General features: G+C 37.7%; 1 protein-coding gene and 1 long non-coding RNA gene across 2 annotated transcripts; both read left to right on the forward strand.

Moving 5' to 3' along the window:
- The first annotated feature begins 13,774 nt into the window (after window positions 1-13,774).
- Window positions 13,775-14,620, forward strand: LOC139189132 (uncharacterized). Its single transcript, XR_011572687.1, has 2 exons — window positions 13,775-14,137; window positions 14,220-14,620. It is a non-coding gene; the product is annotated as an uncharacterized lncRNA (long non-coding RNA).
- Window positions 14,621-16,409: 1,789 nt separating this feature from the next.
- Window positions 16,410-21,064, forward strand: LOC103429895 ((R)-mandelonitrile lyase 2-like). Its single transcript, XM_017330807.3, has 5 exons — window positions 16,410-16,528; window positions 18,392-18,524; window positions 18,644-19,303; window positions 19,693-20,530; window positions 20,705-21,064. Exons 2-5 carry the CDS (start codon window positions 18,422-18,424, stop codon window positions 20,754-20,756), a joined length of 1,653 nt encoding a protein of 550 aa, XP_017186296.1. The 5' UTR covers window positions 16,410-16,528; window positions 18,392-18,421; the 3' UTR covers window positions 20,757-21,064.
- The last annotated feature ends 1,117 nt before the right edge of the window (window positions 21,065-22,181 follow it).

Genomic DNA, 22,181 nt, shown 5'->3' on the forward strand with positions numbered 1-22,181 from the left:
TAGGCACTATTTATGAAACTTGACCAAGAATGAGACATTATTTATGTAATTGTACTAATTACTATACACTATTTATGAAACGGGACTGAATAACTAGGTACTATTTATAAAAGTGAACCAAATATTAGGCACTATTTATGAATATAGACCAATAAATAGTGTAGTACCGTTCAGTTTCATAACTAGTATAGTACCTTCAGTTTTATAAATAGTATAGTATTGGTCAGTTTCATAAACAGTGTTCAATTTCATAAATAGTATAGTACCGTTCATTTTTATAAATAGTGTAGTACCATTAAGTTTCATAAACAGTGTAATACTGTTCAATTTCATAAACAATGTATGTGATGGATTCGCGGTGCGGATCCCACACGTCAGGTTTTTATTAATTTTTTTTATATTAAAATTGTGTCATTTTCATTCAAATTTAAATTATTTTGTCCTCTTTATTAAAAAATTTCATTAAAATCCAAGTTTTTTTTTCTTTAAATAAAGTTATAGCATGGTTTTTTGTTAAAATAAACTTAGTCTAAGTCATTTTCATGAAAACTCTCTTTAAACTATGCTACATCGGATAATTAAAATTTAAAAATTTGAATATTAGTTGGCGCATTAATATTGCAGTTGTTTTCCAATTGTAAATAGTAGTCAAAACACAAAGGAGTGAAATTATGCTAGCTCAGTTAGATTTAAAAAGTTGTTTACGAGTTGGTGCCGAATCAACCTTAAGAAATAGTAGTACTAAGGACATTTAATATTTAATATGGTAGTTGCTTACAAACTGTAGGTACCAACAAATACAAACGAATGGAACATTCACAGGTTTTAAAAATGTAGATATACAAGTTGGTGCCCTAAACTTAATGAAAAAGAAAATAATTAAGGATTGAAGTATCAGTGACACCTAAATATGCTATTGTAGATAATGGCGTGCATCCTTTGCCAATTCAGTTTTAGGGTTGGCAATTTAACCCATTAAATTCGATCCTCGTAAGTAACCAATCTGAATGTGGTTCGGTTTCGAGCATAAAATTTCGGGTATTTTACGGTTATGGGCAACCGTCGGGTAAATTTTCGATTTCGGGTTCGGTTATGGTTATTGGGGTATCCGTCCCAAACACATATCTGAAACCGAACCATTTCATTTATGAGTAAAAAATATAAATATTTATTATATGAAAAGGGGTTGTTCACCATCATGCATTATTAAATATGAAATTAATTATTTACTTTTATATCATTAATAATAGGAATTATATGCTTATAATTTTTAAGAGTGTAAATGTTTTCTTAGTAATATAAATTTTTAATATTACTTATTAGATGCATTGTATCAATTGTATTAATAATAGCAATTTATTTAATATCATTTTTTCTTAATATTCTTCATTTAGTTAATAACATAAATAAATATATAAATATCATAATGGGGAAAACCGTTCCCCGATAAAAAATTCGTCAGCCAACGGGTTCAGTTATGAAAAAAACACGTTCGTGGATTCTACGGGTTCGGGTTTAGAAAGAATAAACGGTTCGGATTTGAAAATGGCACATCCAAATTCAATCCGCCCAATTGTCATCCCGATTCACCTTTCAAACCCCCATTGGATCATGACCAATATACCACTGATCAGCTTGTGAAAACCATGTCCTATGACATATATATGACAATTACTGAGCAATAAAGTATTCATGCAACATCAAACATCTTCTTGGGAATTGGATCCCCTCCTAAGCAAATGATGGGTATTCTCATGACCCACTAACATGAGCTGTTGTATTTTGATCTAACGGTTACAATTATTATAATTTTTAGAAGAACTCTTTGTTTGTAGTCGTTAGATCAAAATCCAACGGTGAATGTTAGTATCATGAGGATCCCCTTCATTTGCTCAGGAGGGGATGCAATTCCTTCTTCTTGGATTCGTTGGTTGCAGGTCTAAACCTGGTCAGATCGAGGCGGCGGAGACCTCATTGGATCATGTGACCAAATAATGGATTAGTTTTAATTTGTTGACGGGTGAGGCTAATTGTAGTGTCCTAATTAATTTGCTTCGTGGTCTGAAAACTCAATCAGTGGGCCATATAGCATGACGATTTTAACACTAAATTAACAAAAAAATATGTGTTGTTGTAAGTCGTAATCACAGGTCAACAAATCTTCAATGGTTTGTTTATTAATTCGTAATAAATATAAGTGAAATTGAATAGCGGAGTAGGTTGAAATGCATCTTTAAATCTTTTTGGCTCTCAAAAATGTGGCCTGCCATGTCAAAATGAACTTAGCAACCAGCTGCTTCCTTGAAAAGAAAAAAAAAAAGATAAATAACAAGTGAAGAACGAAGATTCGTATGACAAAGTGCCTTGGATCTTCAGCGGCCCAGCGGGCATTTATATAAGAAGGAATAAGATACAGCAAGTTGCACGAAATCTATGCCATTGCATTGCGCGTAAGGAGTTGTTCGAAATAGCTTCAAAACCGAAGGCAATATTGTCGTCTTAGGTAAATCTTGCCTCTTTTATGATTTAAATGTTCTCTAAATTTGAACTTTGTTTCTTTAACAAACAATATAATCCAATATTACCAATAAACATGTTATTGTTGTTAAGTGCAAGAAATGAAGGGCCGTGAATAAGTACAGAAAGGGAAGGCTAAGTCTGTAAAAAAATGTTGGTTTTTACATCGACTGCGATAGCTTCTTAGCCGTGTAATGAAATTTTTGTGACAAATGAAACAAAATACGCGTACAAAAGAATTATTTGTGTTAAACGAGAAATTAGGTTACAACCTCTAATACAAAAAATTGATCCTCGGATACAATCTCCAAGATGCAAAATGTATATGTAGGGTGGTTGATCCGAGGGTCTATTGGTATTCATTTTCACTTATAAATGAGAGGTCCTATATTCGATTCTCGCCAAACGCAAATTTAAACCATATTATTGCTAGTCCATTGTGAGGCTTAATTCAATCCTCCAGCCCCTTAATGTAGAAAATATCGCTTGTTTAAAAAACAAAAACAAAAAATTTAGCTAGGGTTGGATTAGGTTGTGTGTTCTTGATCTCAAAAGGGAGAAAGAACACCCTTTCGAACTTAGACCATATACTTGTGAGACATACTCCAACCTCTGGAGTAAAATTCAGATTTTAAGTTTTAAACCTACCCCAACTTGATCAAACCCTTGAGGCAAATATGCAATTTTGCTGGTTATTTTTGTATATAAATATTTAAATATATATTTATAAATAGTTTTTTTTTTTTATGAAAAAAAAATATAACGGACATTGATCGTGGTCAATAAGTAATTCACAAAGGTCATAACACATAGTTACAATCTAGCATGGACACAATCTGTGGTTACATCACATTTGACAACAAGAATTGCATGTGGTAGAAACTGAAACTTTTTATCACGTCCAGACTACTAACGGGCACAATGTCTGTATTGGATGGCAATCTACTATGGGAATCAACTGTGATAGATGACTTTTTTTCTTCTAGTGTGTTCTTGAACGAATGAACACTGCAAGAGTATGGCTTATGGCGATGGAGGAACCGGCAAATGTAGTGGTGATTGATGGTTCTTCACAAGTGTGGCGAAGGATGCAAAGAGCTTTTTAAGTCTTCTGAGTGTGTATTGAGAGTTTAAGCGTCTGAGTTATTTCTTGCTATTCAAGTGTGAGGATGTGTATGAGGACGAGTTTGAGGACTCCTTCTTTGTCTCGGAGCCTTGTATTTATAGGTATCTCCATGTCTTGATTGAGATTTGATTTGGTCTTGATTTTTGACTTGATTAATTAATGAAAGAAACAAGACTTGATTTGGACTTGGTTCGTGATTTGACTTCATTAAATATTCTCGATTTGATCAAATAATCTTTAATTTAATCAAATCAATCAATCACCTTTCATCCTTAATTAGGTCATCCGTAATTTGGCTAATCACCCTCGATGTGGCATTCATTTTATTTGTTTTAGTTTAAATCTATTGATTTATTTGGTTTAAATTAAGATTAATTAAAGATAACTCTTTAATTTTTTTTGCCAAACGTTGGCACATGTCACTCATGATGACTCGCCCTTTTTTTATGAGACACATGCCATGCGTGTGATTTGTGACACTCCCTGGTTACGTAGCCCTAAAATGTCAAAACTTTAATTTGTTGATGAATAATTATTTCACAGAAATTTACATGTCTACTGGTGATTGTTTTTCATTCCCTTCAATCTAGGACATATACAATCTCTCTTATGCTTTCCTCTTCCTTCTCTGCTTTCTTTTATGCTTTCTATAACTATCTTAACATGGGATATTAGAGTCAGGTTGATGTGGATGCAAATTTCTTCCTCCTTGATCTTGGACAATTTTGCACCTACAAAACAATTAACACCTTAGGTTAATGCCAAGAGCCTCACGCGCCCATGATGAATGGGGGGCTTTGGCCGAAGAACCTCCGATACCAAAGTTAGAATTTAGAGAGAAAGAGTGTTTAGAAAATTTTGGGATTTTTGCCAAAGTGTTGGAATGAATACTTGGTGAAAATATGAGCCTATTTATAGGGCTAGGTTGGTTTAGGTTTTATTTTGGTTTAATTAGCCAATTAATTGGCTAATTAAACATAAAAGAAAATATTTTTGTGATTATGGAATTAATTGGCTAATAAAAAGGAAGAAATGGTGAAAAAAGGTAGAAAAAGTGGTGGATTAGGTTTTGAATGGGGATAGCCGGCCATGTGGTGTTTTAGGGTTGAATTGGATGTATTTTGTGGTTATTTGGATATAATGGATGGTTTAATTGACAATTAATGGGTTAATTAGGCAATAAACCCATTAATTAGCCAATTAACATAATTTAAAAGGAATGTGTTTGGGAATTACCTTGTAGAAAGGATTTGATGAGATGGACTTTGAATTGTTACCTATTTTGGGCACTTCTGTCTTGGTTGAAAGAGGGTTGTCCGCTGCTTGCGCGTAGGAACCTCGTTGTACTGCAAAGATATTTTTGTCCTTTTTGTCCAAAAATCCACGTGTCGCCTTGTGAATATTTTTGGCTCCACAAATGCCCCCACACCTGTTGAGCTGCTCGCAGAAAAGGGCAGCAGGTGTAGAGATCTTCTTGCTTTAGGAAACTTATGACTGCTTCATATTTTGATGTAGATTCTCTCTTTAATAGGAAATTAGATCCTTCTAGGAAAGGGAAATAAATTTCTCTCAAAGCCTATTTAAGTCCACCTTAAGTGGATTATTAAATCAACTTTGGAGAGCGATTTATTCTACCCTACAAGAGAGAGATAGCTTAGAGGATATTTGTTCCCCCTCCTCTAGCAATCTTCTACATCTTGCCTGTGCAAAGGACCGTCTTTCGTTGCTTTCTTCGTCTTCTTCGCGCCACACTGAGGTAAGAAAAAATTAATTTTCCTTGTCTTCTTCTTGGATGGTGCTACCTCGGGGCAGCCTTCGGGGTGGTGCGGCACGTCGGCTGGCATGGGCCAGGAGTCGGCTCGGCATGGGCCGATGAGGTATTATGGCAGGGACAACTGCTTTAAGCTGCTCGACTTGGCTAGAACCAATGGCAGCTTATATGGCTGGGGTCACGGATTGTGGCGTTGTGCCGCAGTGCTAGGCGAGTCACATGGCTCATGTCTTTTTAGGCTTTTGGACATGACGCGAGCTAGGCAGGTGACTGAGAGAAATGAAGAGGTTGCGGGCCTCATGAGCTGCTAGAATGTTGGGTTGAACTCCCCTGCTGGATAGCACGAATGGCGTTGGCTACTTTAACTCTCTTCGTCAGGAGAAACGTGGGCTGCTTCCAAAATAAGAGGTAAATAGGATCAAGGTGGATGCATTGGCTCGTCTAATCACCGTTGTGGATTCTGCTGCAAGTGAAGGTGGGAAAATGGATCTTCCCTGCCTGCTCAAGAGATGCCGGCTGAGAAAAAACCAAAGACTTTTTTCGCTGCTTATGCAAAGGATGAAAAGTTGATTGCTACTTATAATCAAGTGATCCACTTCAAGAGAATCGTTGATAGGCTTGAACCCCAAGTGTTGGAACTTCAAGGTGTACTGAAGATCAACGAAAGTTTGAAGAAAGAAGTGGATGAGCTGCAGCACGTCCATGTTGGTATTGGTGAAGTAGTTGGAGAAGTTAGTGCCCAGGTTGGAGCAGTCGGGGGTGATGCCGCTGCTAAGAGCTTCGCGGTTGCTGAAGGTGTGGCGACCGAATAGTCGTGGGATGTCCAGGCTGCTAAAGTGTAGTCATCTAGGTAGCCTTTAAGATTTTCTTTGTTTTTCCTTGTAGCTCTTGTTTTGCTTGAACTCCTTCGGCCTTTGCTAATCGTTTATAAACATGTTTTCCTTAGCTTTTCTTCATTTTTGCTTCTTTTGTTCATGCCCTAACCTTTAGACTTAATAGACCAGTGGCAAACATGCTACTTTTTTATAAGCAGACAAGCTCGCGTAGCCTATGCAGCCGTAGGTGTTGGTGTAGAACTTTGCAAAGTTGTTAGCCATTGGGTTGGCAGCCGGATACCTTACTTACAGAAGCAGACAAGTCCGCGTAACCACTAGGCTGTTAACCTTGACTTTCTCCAATTCCGTAGGTTGCGTAGTAAGTATCACAACACTTTAGGACTTGGTGTAGGTTGTTCCGCGCTTGGTAGAGGTGAAGCTTATCGACTACGTAGCATGTCGGCAGTGGATAAAACTTCGTATATGCGTGCTAGCTTGTTTAACCTTTCACAAGAATGTGCGGTTGTATAAGTCTAGTGCGGTTTTACTGCTCGAAGGGCAAGCCATAGGCAGTCTTCCGGAATCCGTAGGCTACCTCAGCTTTAGGATTCCAAGGCAGCCGTCCATCGGATGTACTGCGTAATGTGCCCTCTCCGTCTCTAGGGCCCAGTTCCCCACGGATTAGGCCAAGAGACCCAAAATCCTTCATTTAGCTAAGCCTTGAAAAAGACCATTGCGGCTACTTCTAGGAATCCTGGCGCAAGCCATCATGCATCTAGTTATACTAGGGCAGCCCGGCTCATCCACGTCTGGATATTCGGAGTGTAGAGTTTATCCTCCTGTTCTTGGAGAGCTGACCCATGTGGGTGTCGGGGAATTGGTTTACCCTATCGCGTTGGAGAGCAATTAGTTTACCCTCTCGCACTGGAGAGCATGGTTGGTCCCTCGAGGGGCGTAATTCCTATGGTAAGTCCCTAAGAAGGGCGCGGTCTTCTTTTGAAGTGCAGGAGTGATCAGTTGTTGTAAGCATGAAGCCAAGCCAAGTCGTGATTACTTCTGAATTCCTCATTGAAAAATGAGTTAAACGAACGAGAACTTAGATGTAAGGTAAGAACTACATAACAACTGGATAATCCTCGGCTGGTGAGGTAGTGCCCGTCGAGTTGCTTGAGTCTTCGGGCTTTGATGTAGTGAGAGGTCACACATGGTACTTCCTCAGATTGTAGGCGTTCCACTGTTTTTCGATCTTTTTGTTGTTTTATGGTGGCGATGGTGTAATTGTTCTTGCCACCTACTCTGTTGATATTGTACGGACTTTCCCAGATGGGATCCATATTTTTGGAACCTTTTCTGCTGGCAGTGATGAAGGTTTTTCTTATGACCAGATCTCCAGGCTGGAATTGCCGGATCTTGGCCCTTTTGTTGTAGCTGGAGAGGAGCTGATGCTGGTAGGCTGCAATGCGAGTGATAGTCTGTTCGCGCCTCTTTTCTGCCAGATCTAAGCTTGTGGCCATCTCTTTTCGGTTGCTCGTCTTTTGGTTGTGCGATATGCCCATAGACATCCTTGGAGTTCGTTTGGCCGTTTTCTTTTCTTATTGGTGGGGGATTTCTTATGGCAGTCGAGGATCATCTTAGTGGATGCTTTGGCCCGCCTATTGCCTTGAGGATATCTTGGCGTAGACATGTGCTGCTTGATGCCATATTTTTTGAAGAACTTCGCCAAATCTTAGCCCACGAATTGCGGGCCGTTGTCGGTGATGATGGATTAAGGGATGCCAAATCGGCAAATTATACTCCTTCATATGAAGCGCTCTATGTCCGTCTAAACCATGATCGTCATGGGCTCTGCTTCTACTTATTTGGTGAAGTAGTCGGTTGCCACGATCATCATGCTTTTGTCCCTGGTAGTCTGGCTGGTGATTAACTAGGACTCGGAATGAATGGAAAGCTTTTTCACCACCAAGTCTTTTGTCATTCGAAGGCCTGCTAGTGGGGCTTCGTACTCTGCTTCGTTGTTAGATGCTTTGAAGCTTAGAGTGATTGCCTGTTTAAGCATTGAAACGTCTGGGGTGGCAAGAACCACGGCTGCTCACGAGCCTTTGTAGTTGGATGCATCGTCGACATGCAAACGCCAGAAATCTCCATTGAGGGAGTAGGTGCGGCTAAAGTGTGCTTGGCTACCTTCGGGGCGTCGTTGGACCGAGTTGTTGCATTCGTCAGAAAACTTTGCATCTGCCAGGGTCTACGTCTTTATCGTCGCTGGTTTGGATTCGGCGGAATAATGCGTCATGATGATGACTGCTTGCATTTGAAGGTAAAATTTAAGTCTGATGTGAGGTGAAGGATGCTCCTTGTGGGCTTAGCCGCGAATCGACACTTTGTTCGGAAGGTTGCTCATGTTAACTATCGGAATATGACCCCAACCGTGAATGTATGCTCATCCGTGGGCCTAGTCGATAGTGCATGCTCCTCCGTGTGCTAAGACGGGAATGTACACTGCCCAAACGTTCGGCTCGTGGCTGGTTGAGTGGCTACTTACCGGGACGCTGTTGGAAAGGTCCGTCTGCCTTTGTCCTACTTCAGGATACCTTGTCCGGGGCACGTTGGATCCCGATGCGTTGCAAAAGTTAATTCACTAAGGTTGTCTGTTGTGCAAATGCGCTCGTCAACTCTATGACTTGTCGAGACAAGTGTTGTTCGCCATTTGGATTGGAAGAGCTTGGAAGGAATGTGCCTCCTTGGGCAGTGGAAGGGTGGTAGACTCCGGGCACGAGATTTGAGTTGGGAAATGTCAAATCCGTGAAAAAATATGGTGAGAATGCCCCCGGCTCGATGGTAGGTCCGGATGGTTGAGATAGTCTTGGGCCGACTTAGGCTGATTGGAAAGCCACGGGAGCAGGCTGGGCCGTGAAAGTGGGCTGCTCGACTGGAGCTGGCTGGGCCACTGAAGTAGGCTGCTCGTCGGGAGCAGGCTGGGTCACGAGAGCAGGTTGGGCCACGGGAGTGGGCTACTCGACGGAAGCAGGCTGGACCACGAGAGTGGGCTGCTCGTCGGAAGCAGGCTGGGCCATAGAAGTGGGCTGCTCGTCGGGAGCAGGCTGGGTCACGAGAGCAGGCTGCTTGGCAGAAGTAGGCTGGGCCACGGGAGTGGGCTGCTCGACGGAAGCAAGCTGGGCCAAGGGAGTAGGCTGCTCGTCGGGAGCAGGCTGGGTCACGAGAGCATGCTGCTTGGCAAGAGCAGGCTGGGCCGCGAGAGCAGGTTGCTTGGCGGGAGTAGGCTGCTTAGTATGTGATGCATGTGAATGCGAGGCTTGGGCCCGGGCCCGTGCAAACTTGGATAGCACGACTTGGGCCGTGGCCTTGGTGCCGTGAGCCTTGGATGGCACGGCTCAAGCCGTGGTGAAGGCACCATGGACCTCGCCACGGGTGGCTACCGAAGTAGCCACCGTGGTGGTTCCCATGGTGGAAACTCGTGGTGGTGGTGCTGCTCCACTTATTGTCGCATTTAGCCCCACAGATCTCCGCAATCCCATTTCTTGAACATTAGAATTTTCACTTGTGGAATTTTCTAAATTTCTAGCCATTATATTTTGCTTATACGTTTTATCAAAGAACCTTTGCACGCAAAAAATTCTAATAATAAGAACGTATGAAAAATATTCAAATGGACTAGAAAATAAAGAGAAAAAAAAACCTTTTTGTGCGAGAGTCTTCTACGAGTATGGATTTCAACTCTGAATGAAAGCACCAATTTGTGGATGCAAATTTCTTCCTCCTTGATCTTGGACAATTTTACACCTACAAAACAATTAACACCTTAGGTTAAGGCCAAGAGCCTCACGCGCCCATGATGAATGGGGGGGGGCTTTGGCCGAAGAACCTCCGATACCAAAGTTAGAATTTAGAGAGAAAGAGTGTTTAGAGAATTTTGGGATTTTTGCCAAAGTGTTGGAATGAATATTTGGTGAAAATATGAGCCTATTTATAGGGCTAGGTTGGTTTAGGTTTTATTTTGGTTTAATTAGCCAATTAATTGGCTAATTAAACATAAAAGAAAATATTTTTGTGGTTATGGAATTAATTGGCTAATAAAAAGGAAGAAATGGTGAAAAAAGGTAGAAAAAGTGATGGATTAGGTTTTGAATGGGGATAGCCGGCCATGTGGTGTTTTAGGGTTGAATTGGATGTATTTTGTGGTTATTTGGATATAATGGATGGTTTAATTGACAATTAATGGGTTAATTAGGCAATAAACCCATTAATTAGTCAATTAACATAATTTAAAAGGAATGTGTTTGGGAATTACCTTGTAGAAAGGATTTGATGAGATGGACTTTGAATTGTTACCTATTTTGGGCACTTCTGTCTTGGTTGAAAGAGGGTTGCCCGCTGCTTGCGCGTAGGAACCTCGTTGTACTGCAAAGATATTTTTGTCCTTTTTGTCCAAAAATCCACGTGTCGCCTTGTGAATATTTTTGGCTCCACAGTTGACAATGAAAATGAAATCAGAACTCTAAATTTAGAGTTAGGCTCTTTCTACTCCATATATAGAGCTCAAAATGATAGTTTTTTTTTTCTTTTTTTTTTCTTTTTTATTTGTGGGTATTTGTGTTTTAGAGCGTTGCTCCAACGGAAGTATCTATTTAGGGCCTCTCACCACCACTTTTGAAGACTCGATTAGAGATTTAGAGGAAATTTTTGTGTCACTAAAGAAATATTGCTTCCAATATGAGAGTTCTTATAGTAGAAACCCTAAATTTGAGATTCATATAATTTTGTCCCCCATTGATCTCCAACGGTAAAGAAGAAAAGAAACCCATATTAAATAAAACCATTGATTTTGGTAGAGTATCGAGCTTGAACGGAGCTTTGGAAGTCGAGCCCAGGAATCGACCAGTTTCAGGCCTCGAGAGGAAGGCAAGTATGCCTATACTCGCGAGCGCGTGAGGCTGCGTGTGGTGCTGCAGTGCTTGGTGTGTGGAGCACACGAACCTTCCTGGAAGTACCGTGTAACGGTTACGCCAGCGACTCAATTCGGTGTGTGGCAGCGCTTGCGGTGACGCGTGGCCTCCTAAGGAGCCGTCCCGTGGTAGTGTGTGCGGCGGTGCGTGGGGGAAACAGATGTCCCTTCTTAGGTTTTTCGACGTCACGGATCCAAATGCGACGTCCATTTTCCCAAATTCAATCGTTTTAGTAGGGTTTTACTGATTGGTCCTTTTATGTACTTAGGTACGTTTGTTAATGGCGACTCTATCCTCTCTAGTTTGCATGGCTCTTCAGCAACAAAGTTTATATGAGTGGACCCCTTCTTAAAATGCATGATTTTAAATGCTAGGATTGCATACATGAAAAGCATGGTTTCATGATTTACATTTCATGAAGGATTTACGAACTATTGCTTTTACGCCTTTCAAGATATTATGGATTTGTGAATATGGTTTATGATATGATGATTTGAGCTAGAATGCTCATATGGATTTATGATATGATGCTTGAGCTTTTGAGCTTCGATGATTTGATATGAAAAATGTGATTTATGTTTTCTGTGCTTATTTAGTAGGTAATCATACAACACATACACACAACACGAGTACGTACCTATATATAGCCATATGACACAGTTGATGAGTAGTGAGATTTATGACATACTCCCATCTTCGTTGGAAAAACCAGTGTCGGATAGTTTCACTAGCAACAACTAGCGTCGATGTGTTATGTACCTTTTCTTCTCTGGCGTAACCCAGAGTCGTACAGCTTCACATTCGGGTGATGGCGCCTACCATATTTCTTCACTAGCGTAATCCAGTGTCGTACAGCTTCACCCTTGGGTGATGGTTATGCCTTCGGGCGACTATGATACCCCTAGTTAAGTACACTATCTTATGCTTTACGAAGGTTTTATGGATTTGCCTTCGGCCGACTATGTTACCACTCTTGAGCACTGTTTTATATATACATGTTTTACAATGGTTTTATGGCATGTTAGGGTTTTCAGATAAACCTACTAGGTTGTACTATATTGGGTTATCAAAATAGGGGGTTATGTTCAAACGAAAAATGGTTTTACAGCTGTTTATTTTCATAGTAGAGCAAATGTTGTTTTTTTTTAAAAAGCACAACAATACTAAATTAGCCTATAAACAAAAAAGAAAATAAGGCATAGTAGTATAGTAGTATTAGTAGTATTAGTGAAACCTAAATATGCTAGTGCTTACTAATCTTTATATATAAAGCCAACAACTCATTTTGGGGTCACAAGCTTGACCAAAAAGTTTTGGACAAAAATGTTCCCAAAACAAAAAATTTCAAAAGCAACCCAAAATAATGCACCAAATAATGTATGGGTATTTTCATCATTTTAACAATTTTTTAAAAATAATTAATTCTTTTTATACAGTTTTTTTTTTTAATTAGTACATCACAATAGGTTAGCAATAATGTGATTCAATTAGTTGTTCATTAAATATTATTTTCTCTATTTTAAACACGTTCAAAATATCTTAAAAGGCGTTTAATGCTGGTTATAAAAAGGACTTTCGCACTTGCATAATAATGTGATTAAATTAGTTATCAAATGATTAGTTTTTTTTTAAACAAACGATATTATCTAAACTAAGGGGGAGGGGGCAGGCTTAGCCTCACAATAGGCTAGCAAAAATGTGATTCAATCAGTTGTTTATTAAATACTATTTTCTTTATTCTTAATGTAAATTCAATAGAATGTAGATGGAAATTGAAAGACCAATTTTATTATGTAAATTCAGCTACTTTGATTGGTTTGTGGGGGGTTTTTTTAGCATGATCTATGATTATTCATTTACTTCAAGCATTTGACTTTCCTTTTGTTAATTCACGCATATAAATACATTTAAATCGTGTAATTCATACATAGCACACTGTGATTAAAAAAATATCTTCTGCCCGCACTTGAAGGCTAGTTGTAGATAATGGCATCCATGCTTTGACATTTCAGCTTTCATACCCCATTTTATCATGACCAAATCTACTACTGATGCAATGCAACATCAGCTTCCACTTGGCCAATATTTTCCTACCTGAGTGATCAGCTTGTAAAAACCATGTCATATGACATATCACGGATTTGGATCTCATTCGGATTCAAGTTGTGGGAATCTTAGGGATCTTTGTCGTGAGGTTAAAAATTATTTTGAATTTATTTATTTAAAATTAAACATAAATAGTATCTAACGAAAACTAATCACACAATATACAATAAATGACCATAATGTGAAGATTCTTAAAATTCTCGACTATCCTCATCCATATATCACAACTTCAGTCAACTGAGCATTCTACTACTCATGCAATATCAAACATCTTCGTGGACTTTATTGTGGCCCATTGATTGGTCACGGTCTAAACCTCCAGGTCAGATCGTGCGACGTAGACTGATAAAGATAAATGTGTGATTGTGATATTGCTAGAAGATTAGATAGTGAGTTAGTTTGTTAGGATATTGTGAAACGGATAAATACCTTCTCACCGTGCTTTCGTAATTGCTAAGAAATCAATACAAGAAAACTTTCATATCTTCTCCTCTTTCTCTCTGAACCTCTCGAACCTCTCCTTCTTCATACTTTCACCTGCTACATTAACAGAGACCTCATTGGAATACCGGACTAAATAATGGATTAGTTCTAATTTGGTGACAACTGAGGATAAATTTTGTCCTAATTTGTTTCGTGGTGGGTTAAAAGCATCAATCAGTGGGCCATATAGCACGACCATTTGAATGGTAAGTTGATAAAAATAATGTATGTGTTGTTTTAGGTCGTAACCATCGACACCAAATGTCCAAGTGCAGTGGTGGACTCGCCTACCACTTTTAAATATACAAAGGTGTTTGAACTTGCCACGACATTTTTCGCTTGGTTGAGTTTTCATGGGGTACATGTCACATTCATCAACTATGTACATTTTTTTTTTCAAAGGCATCTTCATCCGCTAATTTCAACCATGTGTGTTCTAGATATGTTGGATCAGTTATGAATGACCACAATCCCACATGTTGACCATGACTGGAAGGCACTCATTCTTCAATCACAGGAGTTATTCTCACTCATGTCCGTCGCCAGCCAAACGGAGCTGCTCACTGGCTTGCACGTTTTGCTCTTCTATCAGCTCAAATTGTAATTGAGATCGCGTTCCTCCCGACCTGATTTCAGATATTTTGTTTGAAGATCTATCATGTAATTTGCTACTCTTTTGAAATAATAATCTATCGCCTTTTCATAAATTTAAAAAAAAAATTGTTTTATGAAATTACGTTGTTATCCTTAACTAATTTTGTTGTGATAGCAAACACAAATATATTTTCATCAACTGACAAAGAGAGTTTCATTAATGTGTAGTTTAGATAATTTTAAAGAATATTTAAATTGGAATCCATAATAATAACAAAAATTAAAAAAAAATTTGGTGACTGAAAACTCCACTTTTATTGAATAATAATTGATAAGATAACACACTTAAATGTCATATTTATACCACTTAGTACTACGGTCTAGTGATATTCCTCTATATTTGTAAGTGAGAAGTTTTAAATTCGATTTTCGCTACAGACGAATTTGAACCACATTATTACTAGCCTATTGTGAGCCTAAACTCACATGCTCTCCCTTAATATAGATAATATTGTTTTTTTTTTTTTTTAAAAAGGTCATATTTATAACACCTCTTAGGCCTAGAAATTCTTTGAAGTCTAAATACGAATAAAATTAAACAAATTACAAAACATCAAAACGTCCTTAAAACTTAAAAAGCCCATACATCATTGCAAGGCGATGAGTTTCATGTGCATTGCTAGTCTCTTTAAAACAATAGGTAACGGGTCAAATCGGACACCTACAGTTCAAATCTACAAAGGTTTATTCCTTCTACTTGATTTTGTGCCTTTCGAATCCTCAGTCTATTTCGTGATTAATCTACATCAGTCTAATCTCCTTCTCCTACACTTAATTGGTGAGACTTCTTTTAATCTGGTTCATTCATATTATATATCATGTCTTCATTTTTTCCTTCGTTTTTTTTTTTTTTTCAGTTTGAATAGATTGGAGGAGGGCTGACAACTAAAAAGTACTCTCAATTTAATAAACAAGAAGTCAAAATGATTTGATGAAAATCGAGGGTATTTTTGTCATTTTATTCTTATTTAATGGAGATTTTTTCACGGAATGACCAAATTAATAGTGGACAAATTCATGGACCAAAATGATGAGTCATGCTAATCTCAGGAACCATTTTAGCTACAAAACCTTACTATAAACAAAGTTTAGTTTGAACTTGCAGAATTCCATGCTGTGCCATTTTTCGCTTCGATGGAAACAATTAGAGTGATTCTAGGTAGACCAACTTTTTAGATCAAATTTACAAATTATGTGATGTCACCAATAGAAAATAAGCATAGTAATCCATAGAAGTGGTCCTTGAGTTTGCCACCATCAATCATTTTAGTTATTATGTGAAAATTTTTGTTAAATAAGGACCAAAATAATAGAAATGATTTGATGAAAATTAAGGGTATTTTTATCATTTTATCCTTATTTAATTGAGATTTTTTAAGAAATGAGCAAAATGATTTGAAAAGTAATTTGATAAAGAAAATGTATGTGTTGTTAAGTAGTAAACCCCCAAAGCCACCAAATGTCCAAGTGCAGACTGGTGGAATAACTATATGTATATAACCAAAGTTTAGTCAAAATTGCACAATTCCATGCCGCGCCATTTTTCACTTAGATGGAAATATTTTATGTACTGAATTCACATAATTGATATTTAAACGGGGTACCTGTCACATTGATCATTAAACTATACATATTAATTTCGTCGCTATTTTACTTGTTCTCAAGGACATTTTATGAACGACCGCAATCTCAATGGTAGTAGATAAGATAATGCAGACCCATAAGTTCTTAGAAGTCTAAGTAAGACTAAAATTAACAAGTGAAGAACGAAGACTTGTATAAGGGATGCGATATCCACACACCTCATTTTACTTCTCACATATCTTTTTAATTTTCGGTCGTCGGATCGGATGAATTGAAGAAGATCAACAGACATAAATTATTAAGGGGTGTGTGAGAAGTAAAATGAGATGTGTGGATAGCAACCCCTTGTATAATAAAGGAAAGTGACAGATGCATTTATGCCTAGTATCTTCAGCGGCCTAGCGAGCATCTATATAAGGAAATAAGATCACAGCAAATCTACGCCACTGCATTGCGGGTAAGGAGTTGTTGGAAATAGCTTCAAAACCAAAGGCAATATTGTGGTCTCGGGTAAATCTTGTATCTTCTATGATTTATTTTTGCTCTAAATTTCAAGTCTTTTTTGTTTTCACTAACAATACAATCCGATATATTCAATAAACATGTTATCGTTGTTATGCTCTCTAAACTATTTTAATATGGTAAAGTGTCTTGTAATTTAATCGGTTAAGAGTATTTCCTAGCAGTTTAGGCCTTGTATTCGAATCTTCTTTCACATAGTTTAATGTAAAGTATCCTATCATTTGTGTAATAAAAAAATTAATTAATTAGAAATTTGTAATGGTATAACTTTTTTGAGAAAAAAGAATGTTTTATTTTAAATTAGTATATGCCCATGCCCACAAGCAAAGTGTGTGAAATGTCTTATCTTTGTTTTTAAAATTGAAGAAAATATGAAGAGAGTAAGAGAGAACGTGGGAATGGAGAGAGAGTGGAGAGAAATTATAAAATGGTAGTGTAGTACCACGTGGCAAGGCCAAATGATAGTACTTATTAATCATATTAAGACACGTGGAATTGTGAATTGAATAATCAGTTAATAATTTATTAATAATGCGTTTAACTCTTCACCGCCTCAACTTCGTCGGTTGTCTTCTGTCTCCTCCCACAAGACAATTCCTTGAAGCAAAGCTCCAGACTTTCATTGAAGAAAAGCCCCAGACCTTGAAGGTTGCTGCAAATCTACAACTTTCAATCCTCCCACTATTTTTCAACTGCCAAAAAAATCTGAAAAATGTTTCAATTTTCCAAACCTTCAAGATTGGTACAAATCCAAAAATACAATTTTTCATCCTTTCACTAATTTTCAGCTGCAAAGAATCTGAAAAGTGTTTCAAGTTTCATCTTTTAATTTCTTGTTTTCATTGTTTCGTGTTTTTCTTTCTAAACTGTCGCCGAGGGGAACCGAGAAGAGTTTGACGAAAGTGAGCGAAGAGTTCAAATAAAAAAAAGTTTTAGTCCTCACCGTCGGTTCTATGGTGAACAGTCGGGATTAAGTGGTCCAGAGGGTCCATATGAAATTTGTCCGGAGAGGATCTAATTCCGTCGGCCGGTCATTAAAAATATGCAATATTTGGTGAACGTTTTAAACCCAACTCATTTCGGACAGGGACCTCCATGATTCAAAAGTCCCATTTAAATTTTGATCAGTAGTCATTCACCGGTAGAACGCACGGATGACGAGGTTCTGCTACAGAAAGAAGGCAAGGAGGAGATGGACGAAGAAGAAAGAGATGAAGTTAAAGATTTCTTGATGAACAGAAAGAAGCGGGAAGCAGCCGGAGAGGTTTCAGATTTATTGATAGTTAATGAAATAAATAAAAAAATTATAAATATTTATATTATCTCACAATTACACGTGTCTTAATCTGATTAGTAAGTCCTTGCCGCATGGTACTACAGTACCACTCTATAATTTATCGAGAGAGGGAGGGTGGTTTAGTTTTATTCTTTATTTTTTAAGAGATGTTAAAATCACCTACACGTGATATTTAAACAAAAAGCAGCAAGATTTTGTTTTGTGAAATTATGTTATTATTTTTAATTTTTTGTTGTAATAGAAGATTAAATAGTTTTTTCATCATTTTTTATTGATAGAAAAATTTCTATTAATACGTAACTTGGATTATGGTAGTATTATTGTTAAAATGTTATAAAACGATATGATGGGAAATATAATTTCTTTAGACTAACTCCATTGGAGAGTTGCCAAATGCAAAACTCGGCACACAAAAGACAAATTAGGTTGCCAAACTGTTTTTCTCCTCCCGTGTAGAGCTAAAATTTAGAGTTTTGATGGAGAGTAATTTCACTTCAAAAGTCTTTACTTGAAGAACATGAAACTAACTTTTCTTTTAATATTTTATTTTCAGGAAAAAAACGTATATATTGTTTTGAAAACAATATGGAGAAATCAACAACTGCTGCTATATTATTGGTCTTTTACATTTTTGTCTTGTGTCCTCAACCAGGGATTCATTCACTTGCTCCTCCATCTGACGTTCGTGGTACTAAATATATTTTGAAAGTCCCATTGATTCTTCGAAGTAACTTACGTGAAAAATAATTTAATAACAAATAATTCTCTATAAACTTTTTCCCTCTTCTCTTCATTCTTATAATGCAGATTTTAGCTACTTGAAATTTGTACGTAACGCAACTGATCTACCATTACAAGAAGAATATGACTACATTGTAGTTGGAGGAGGCACGGCAGGGTGCCCATTGGCAACAACTTTATCTGCAAACTACTCGGTGCTCCTTCTAGAAAGGGGCGATATTCCAACAACATATCCAAGTGTGTCGACTGTCGAAGGGATTCTTGAAAATTTCATGCTAGAAGATGACGGTACGACGCCGCTCCAGAGGTTCGTATCAGAAGATGGTGTAGCTAATGTAAGAGGACGTATCCTAGGCGGGACAAGTATGGTCAGTGGTGGTGCATACTCAAGAGCCGACAGTGAATTCTACAAGAAATCAGGAATTAAATTGGACATGAACTTAGTCAATAAGTCATATGAATGGGTTGAAGACACTATCGTATTCCGTCCGAATGTATCACAGTGGCAATCTGTTGTGAAAGATGCATTGTTAGAAGCTGGTGTTCGTCCAGACAATGGATTCACTTTGGATAGCGTTGAGGGAACTAAAATCTCGGGTGCGTTGTTTGATAATCGTGGAAGAAGATATGGAGCTGTGGAACTGCTAAATAAAGGACATCCGAAAAACCTGAGAGTTGCAATTCATGCCACTGTAGAGAGGATCATTTTCTCTTCCAAAGCATCAGGTATGCTAACGTTCGATATATACAATTAAAGGCCATTGAGATTTCCATCCTTGGATAACATGAGTTAAGGTTTTTTATTTTTTTCATTAAACCACTTTAGATTGGATTTTGATTGAACTCTGATTTTGATCTTGTATATATGTTCCAAAAATCAAAAATCAAATCTATCATATCACAGTGGTGGAGGGGAGTGTTGCCTTTGTACTATGGCGTGGGTTCATAACCCATCGGCTCTCTAATCTAACATCTAATTTAACAAATATATCGTTTTACAATAAAAAAAATCTATCATGGAGTTAAAAAGAAGCATATTTGAGGGATTTGAATCTATTCTATATACTTAATTGTAAACTAAATATATGTCCAATTCTGATAACAATTTAATGCAGATCCGTCAGCTAAAGGAATCATATACAATGACTCAAACGGGAGGTCTCACTGGGCATCGATACGTGGTAAGGGTGAGGTTATATTGAGTGCAGGGGCAATTGGGAGTCCTCAGCTTCTACTACTTAGTGGTGTTGGCCCAAAGTCCTACCTTACATCTCTTAAAATCCCAGTTGTTCACCCACAACCTTACGTTGGAAAGTTTATGCGTGACAATCCTCGTAGTAACATTATCATTTTGCCCCCATCTCCAATAGTACCTACTTATTCTCAGATTGCTGGTTTCACAAGTGATTTCGATATAGAGTCTATCTCTGGCACGCCATATTCTAGTCAGGCCTATAGTATTTTCCCTAATCCAACTATTCCCGTGACGATAAATTCAAGTTTCGGGTTCTTTATGGTCAAAGTTAGAGGACCCATATTGTCCCATGGTTCTCTTAAACTGCAATCATCGTATGATGCCAAAGTAGCCCCAAATGTCAAATTCAACTACTTTGCAAAAGAGGGGGACCTTTCTCAATGTGTTAGTGCCATGGGGAAGATGCGTGATCTATTAAAAACAAACGCATTGAAACCGTTTAAGACTCGAGATTTGCCAGGTCTAGAAGGTTTTAACCTTTTTAAACCATCTTTACCAATGAACCAGTCGGATGATGCATCTTTTTGTCGAGATACGGTAGCCACACATTGGCATTACCATGGTGGATGCTCCGCCGGAAAGGTAGTTGATGGAGATCTCCGGGTCACGGGGATCAAGGCATTACGTGTTGTTGATGGATCTATATTCAATTCATCACCAGGGACCAATCCTCAGGCCACTCTTATGATGTTAGGCAGGTATGCATGTTAAGTGCATTCAAATAAAACCACATGGACATTACCTGTACATAATACAACTACTTTAGTTTTCAATATTTAACTAAATCATAGTAACTAAATCCTTAGTTTGGACGTGAATAATAAGAATATATTGTTGTTGTTTTCCCACTCCAAATTTTGTTCTTTGGGCAGGTATGTTGGCCTTCGAATACTGGAAGAAAGATCAGCTAGCAAGGGGCGTTGATCATAATTCAACATTTCAACCGTATATTGGATATCTTTGATATCAGAATGACACGTTTCTTTAAGATTTTGATTAATTTCTCATGTAATAGGTTGAAGATTATTCAACAATGTTTAGTGTTATGGCCAATTTGGCATGTAATAAGTTGAAGACTATTCAACAAGGTTTAGTTATGGCCAATTTGGCATGTAATAAGTTGAAGACTATTCAACAAGGTTTAGTGTCATGGTTAAATTGTCACGTAATAAGTTGAAGATTATTCAACAAGGTTTAGTATATATATACATATACTGTTATATGTCTTGAAATTATTGCATTGAACGAAAAGGGGAAAATTTTACAGACTGAGTTTTCTTCCTAGCTAAGTTTCTTTAAGGTTTGCCTCTAAAATGCAACTAAACAATGAAATTGTGTATTCCAAAAAAACCAAAAAACAATGAAATTGTTTACAAACAATATTTGTCAGTTTTTTTCATTTCTGTTAATTTCCCCTAAGTTTTATCAGTTTTTTTCTTCTTTTTAAATTGTTTTCAAACAATACTTGTATCAGTTGACTTCTCGAAGTAATTTTTTTTGGAAGACTTGTCAAATTAATGAGAACAAAGTTTTGGGATTTTAAAGATCCATGATCGCGATCGTTCATAATATGTCGTGCAGTCAGTTTTTATTAGTTACTATTTATATTTAATTTTAAATTTTAAATTTTAAAATAATTTTTAACAGTATAATGTACAATGAACGGTTCCGATCACGAAATGAACGGTTCCGATCACGAGATTCCTAGGATCCCCAAAAAAAGAATCCAAATTTAACTATATACCAATTTAAACAATGCATATATTATTGCCACTTTAAAAAATTCATTCTATACTCTATACTCTATGATGAAAAATCAAATTCCAAATTTCCATCCCAATTTTTCCGAGAAACAAGCTTTCATTCTCTTTCCAGGAAGGCAAAGAAGCCGAAAAAGCAGAGCATCGCCGCTGCGTCGGCGGTGGGTATGGTGGCGTCTCTACTCGACTTCAACGCCAGTCCGAGTCTTTCATCACAGAGCTTTGAGCCACCATTTCCATGGCCGACGGCAAAGTCTATCGCATATGGATTCTTCTTGTCCGTCAATGGCAAACCCGTCTGTAAGCAGATGACGTCTTCAATTTTTTTTCTTCGAACCCCGATGTGCCCGCATCCCGCCCCAGATCCGTCAATCTCCATCCCAAAAGCCAAAAAAATGAAAACGTATCATAATTTTCCACACTCAGTACAGAAACAGAGAATTCCTACCCAATTTCTCTCATTTTCCCTCTAAGCAAACACACCCAATTTTCTTCCCAGACAACATGCAGAGCCTAAACCACCCGTTCCACTTCAAATTCTCAAAAACCCAGCTAAATCCATAAACCAAAAGCTAAAAGAAATAAAAAA

This window comes from Malus domestica, chromosome 11 (genome assembly GCF_042453785.1).
Source record: "Malus domestica chromosome 11, GDT2T_hap1".
Taxonomy (NCBI): Eukaryota; Viridiplantae; Streptophyta; class Magnoliopsida; order Rosales; family Rosaceae; genus Malus; species Malus domestica.

What these genes read in the sequence shown, in the direction of transcription:
- LOC103429895 (XM_017330807.3), top strand. Translation starts at nt 18,422, where the DNA reads ATGGAGAAATCAACAACTGCTGCTATATTATTGGTCTTTTACATTTTT. An exon ending in TCCTCCATCTGACGTTCGTG is followed by an intron (nt 18,525 to 18,643) that starts GTACTAAATATA and finishes CTTATAATGCAG; the next exon opens with ATTTTAGCTACTTGAAATTT. An exon ending in TTTCTCTTCCAAAGCATCAG is followed by an intron (nt 19,304 to 19,692) that starts GTATGCTAACGT and finishes AATTTAATGCAG; the next exon opens with ATCCGTCAGCTAAAGGAATC.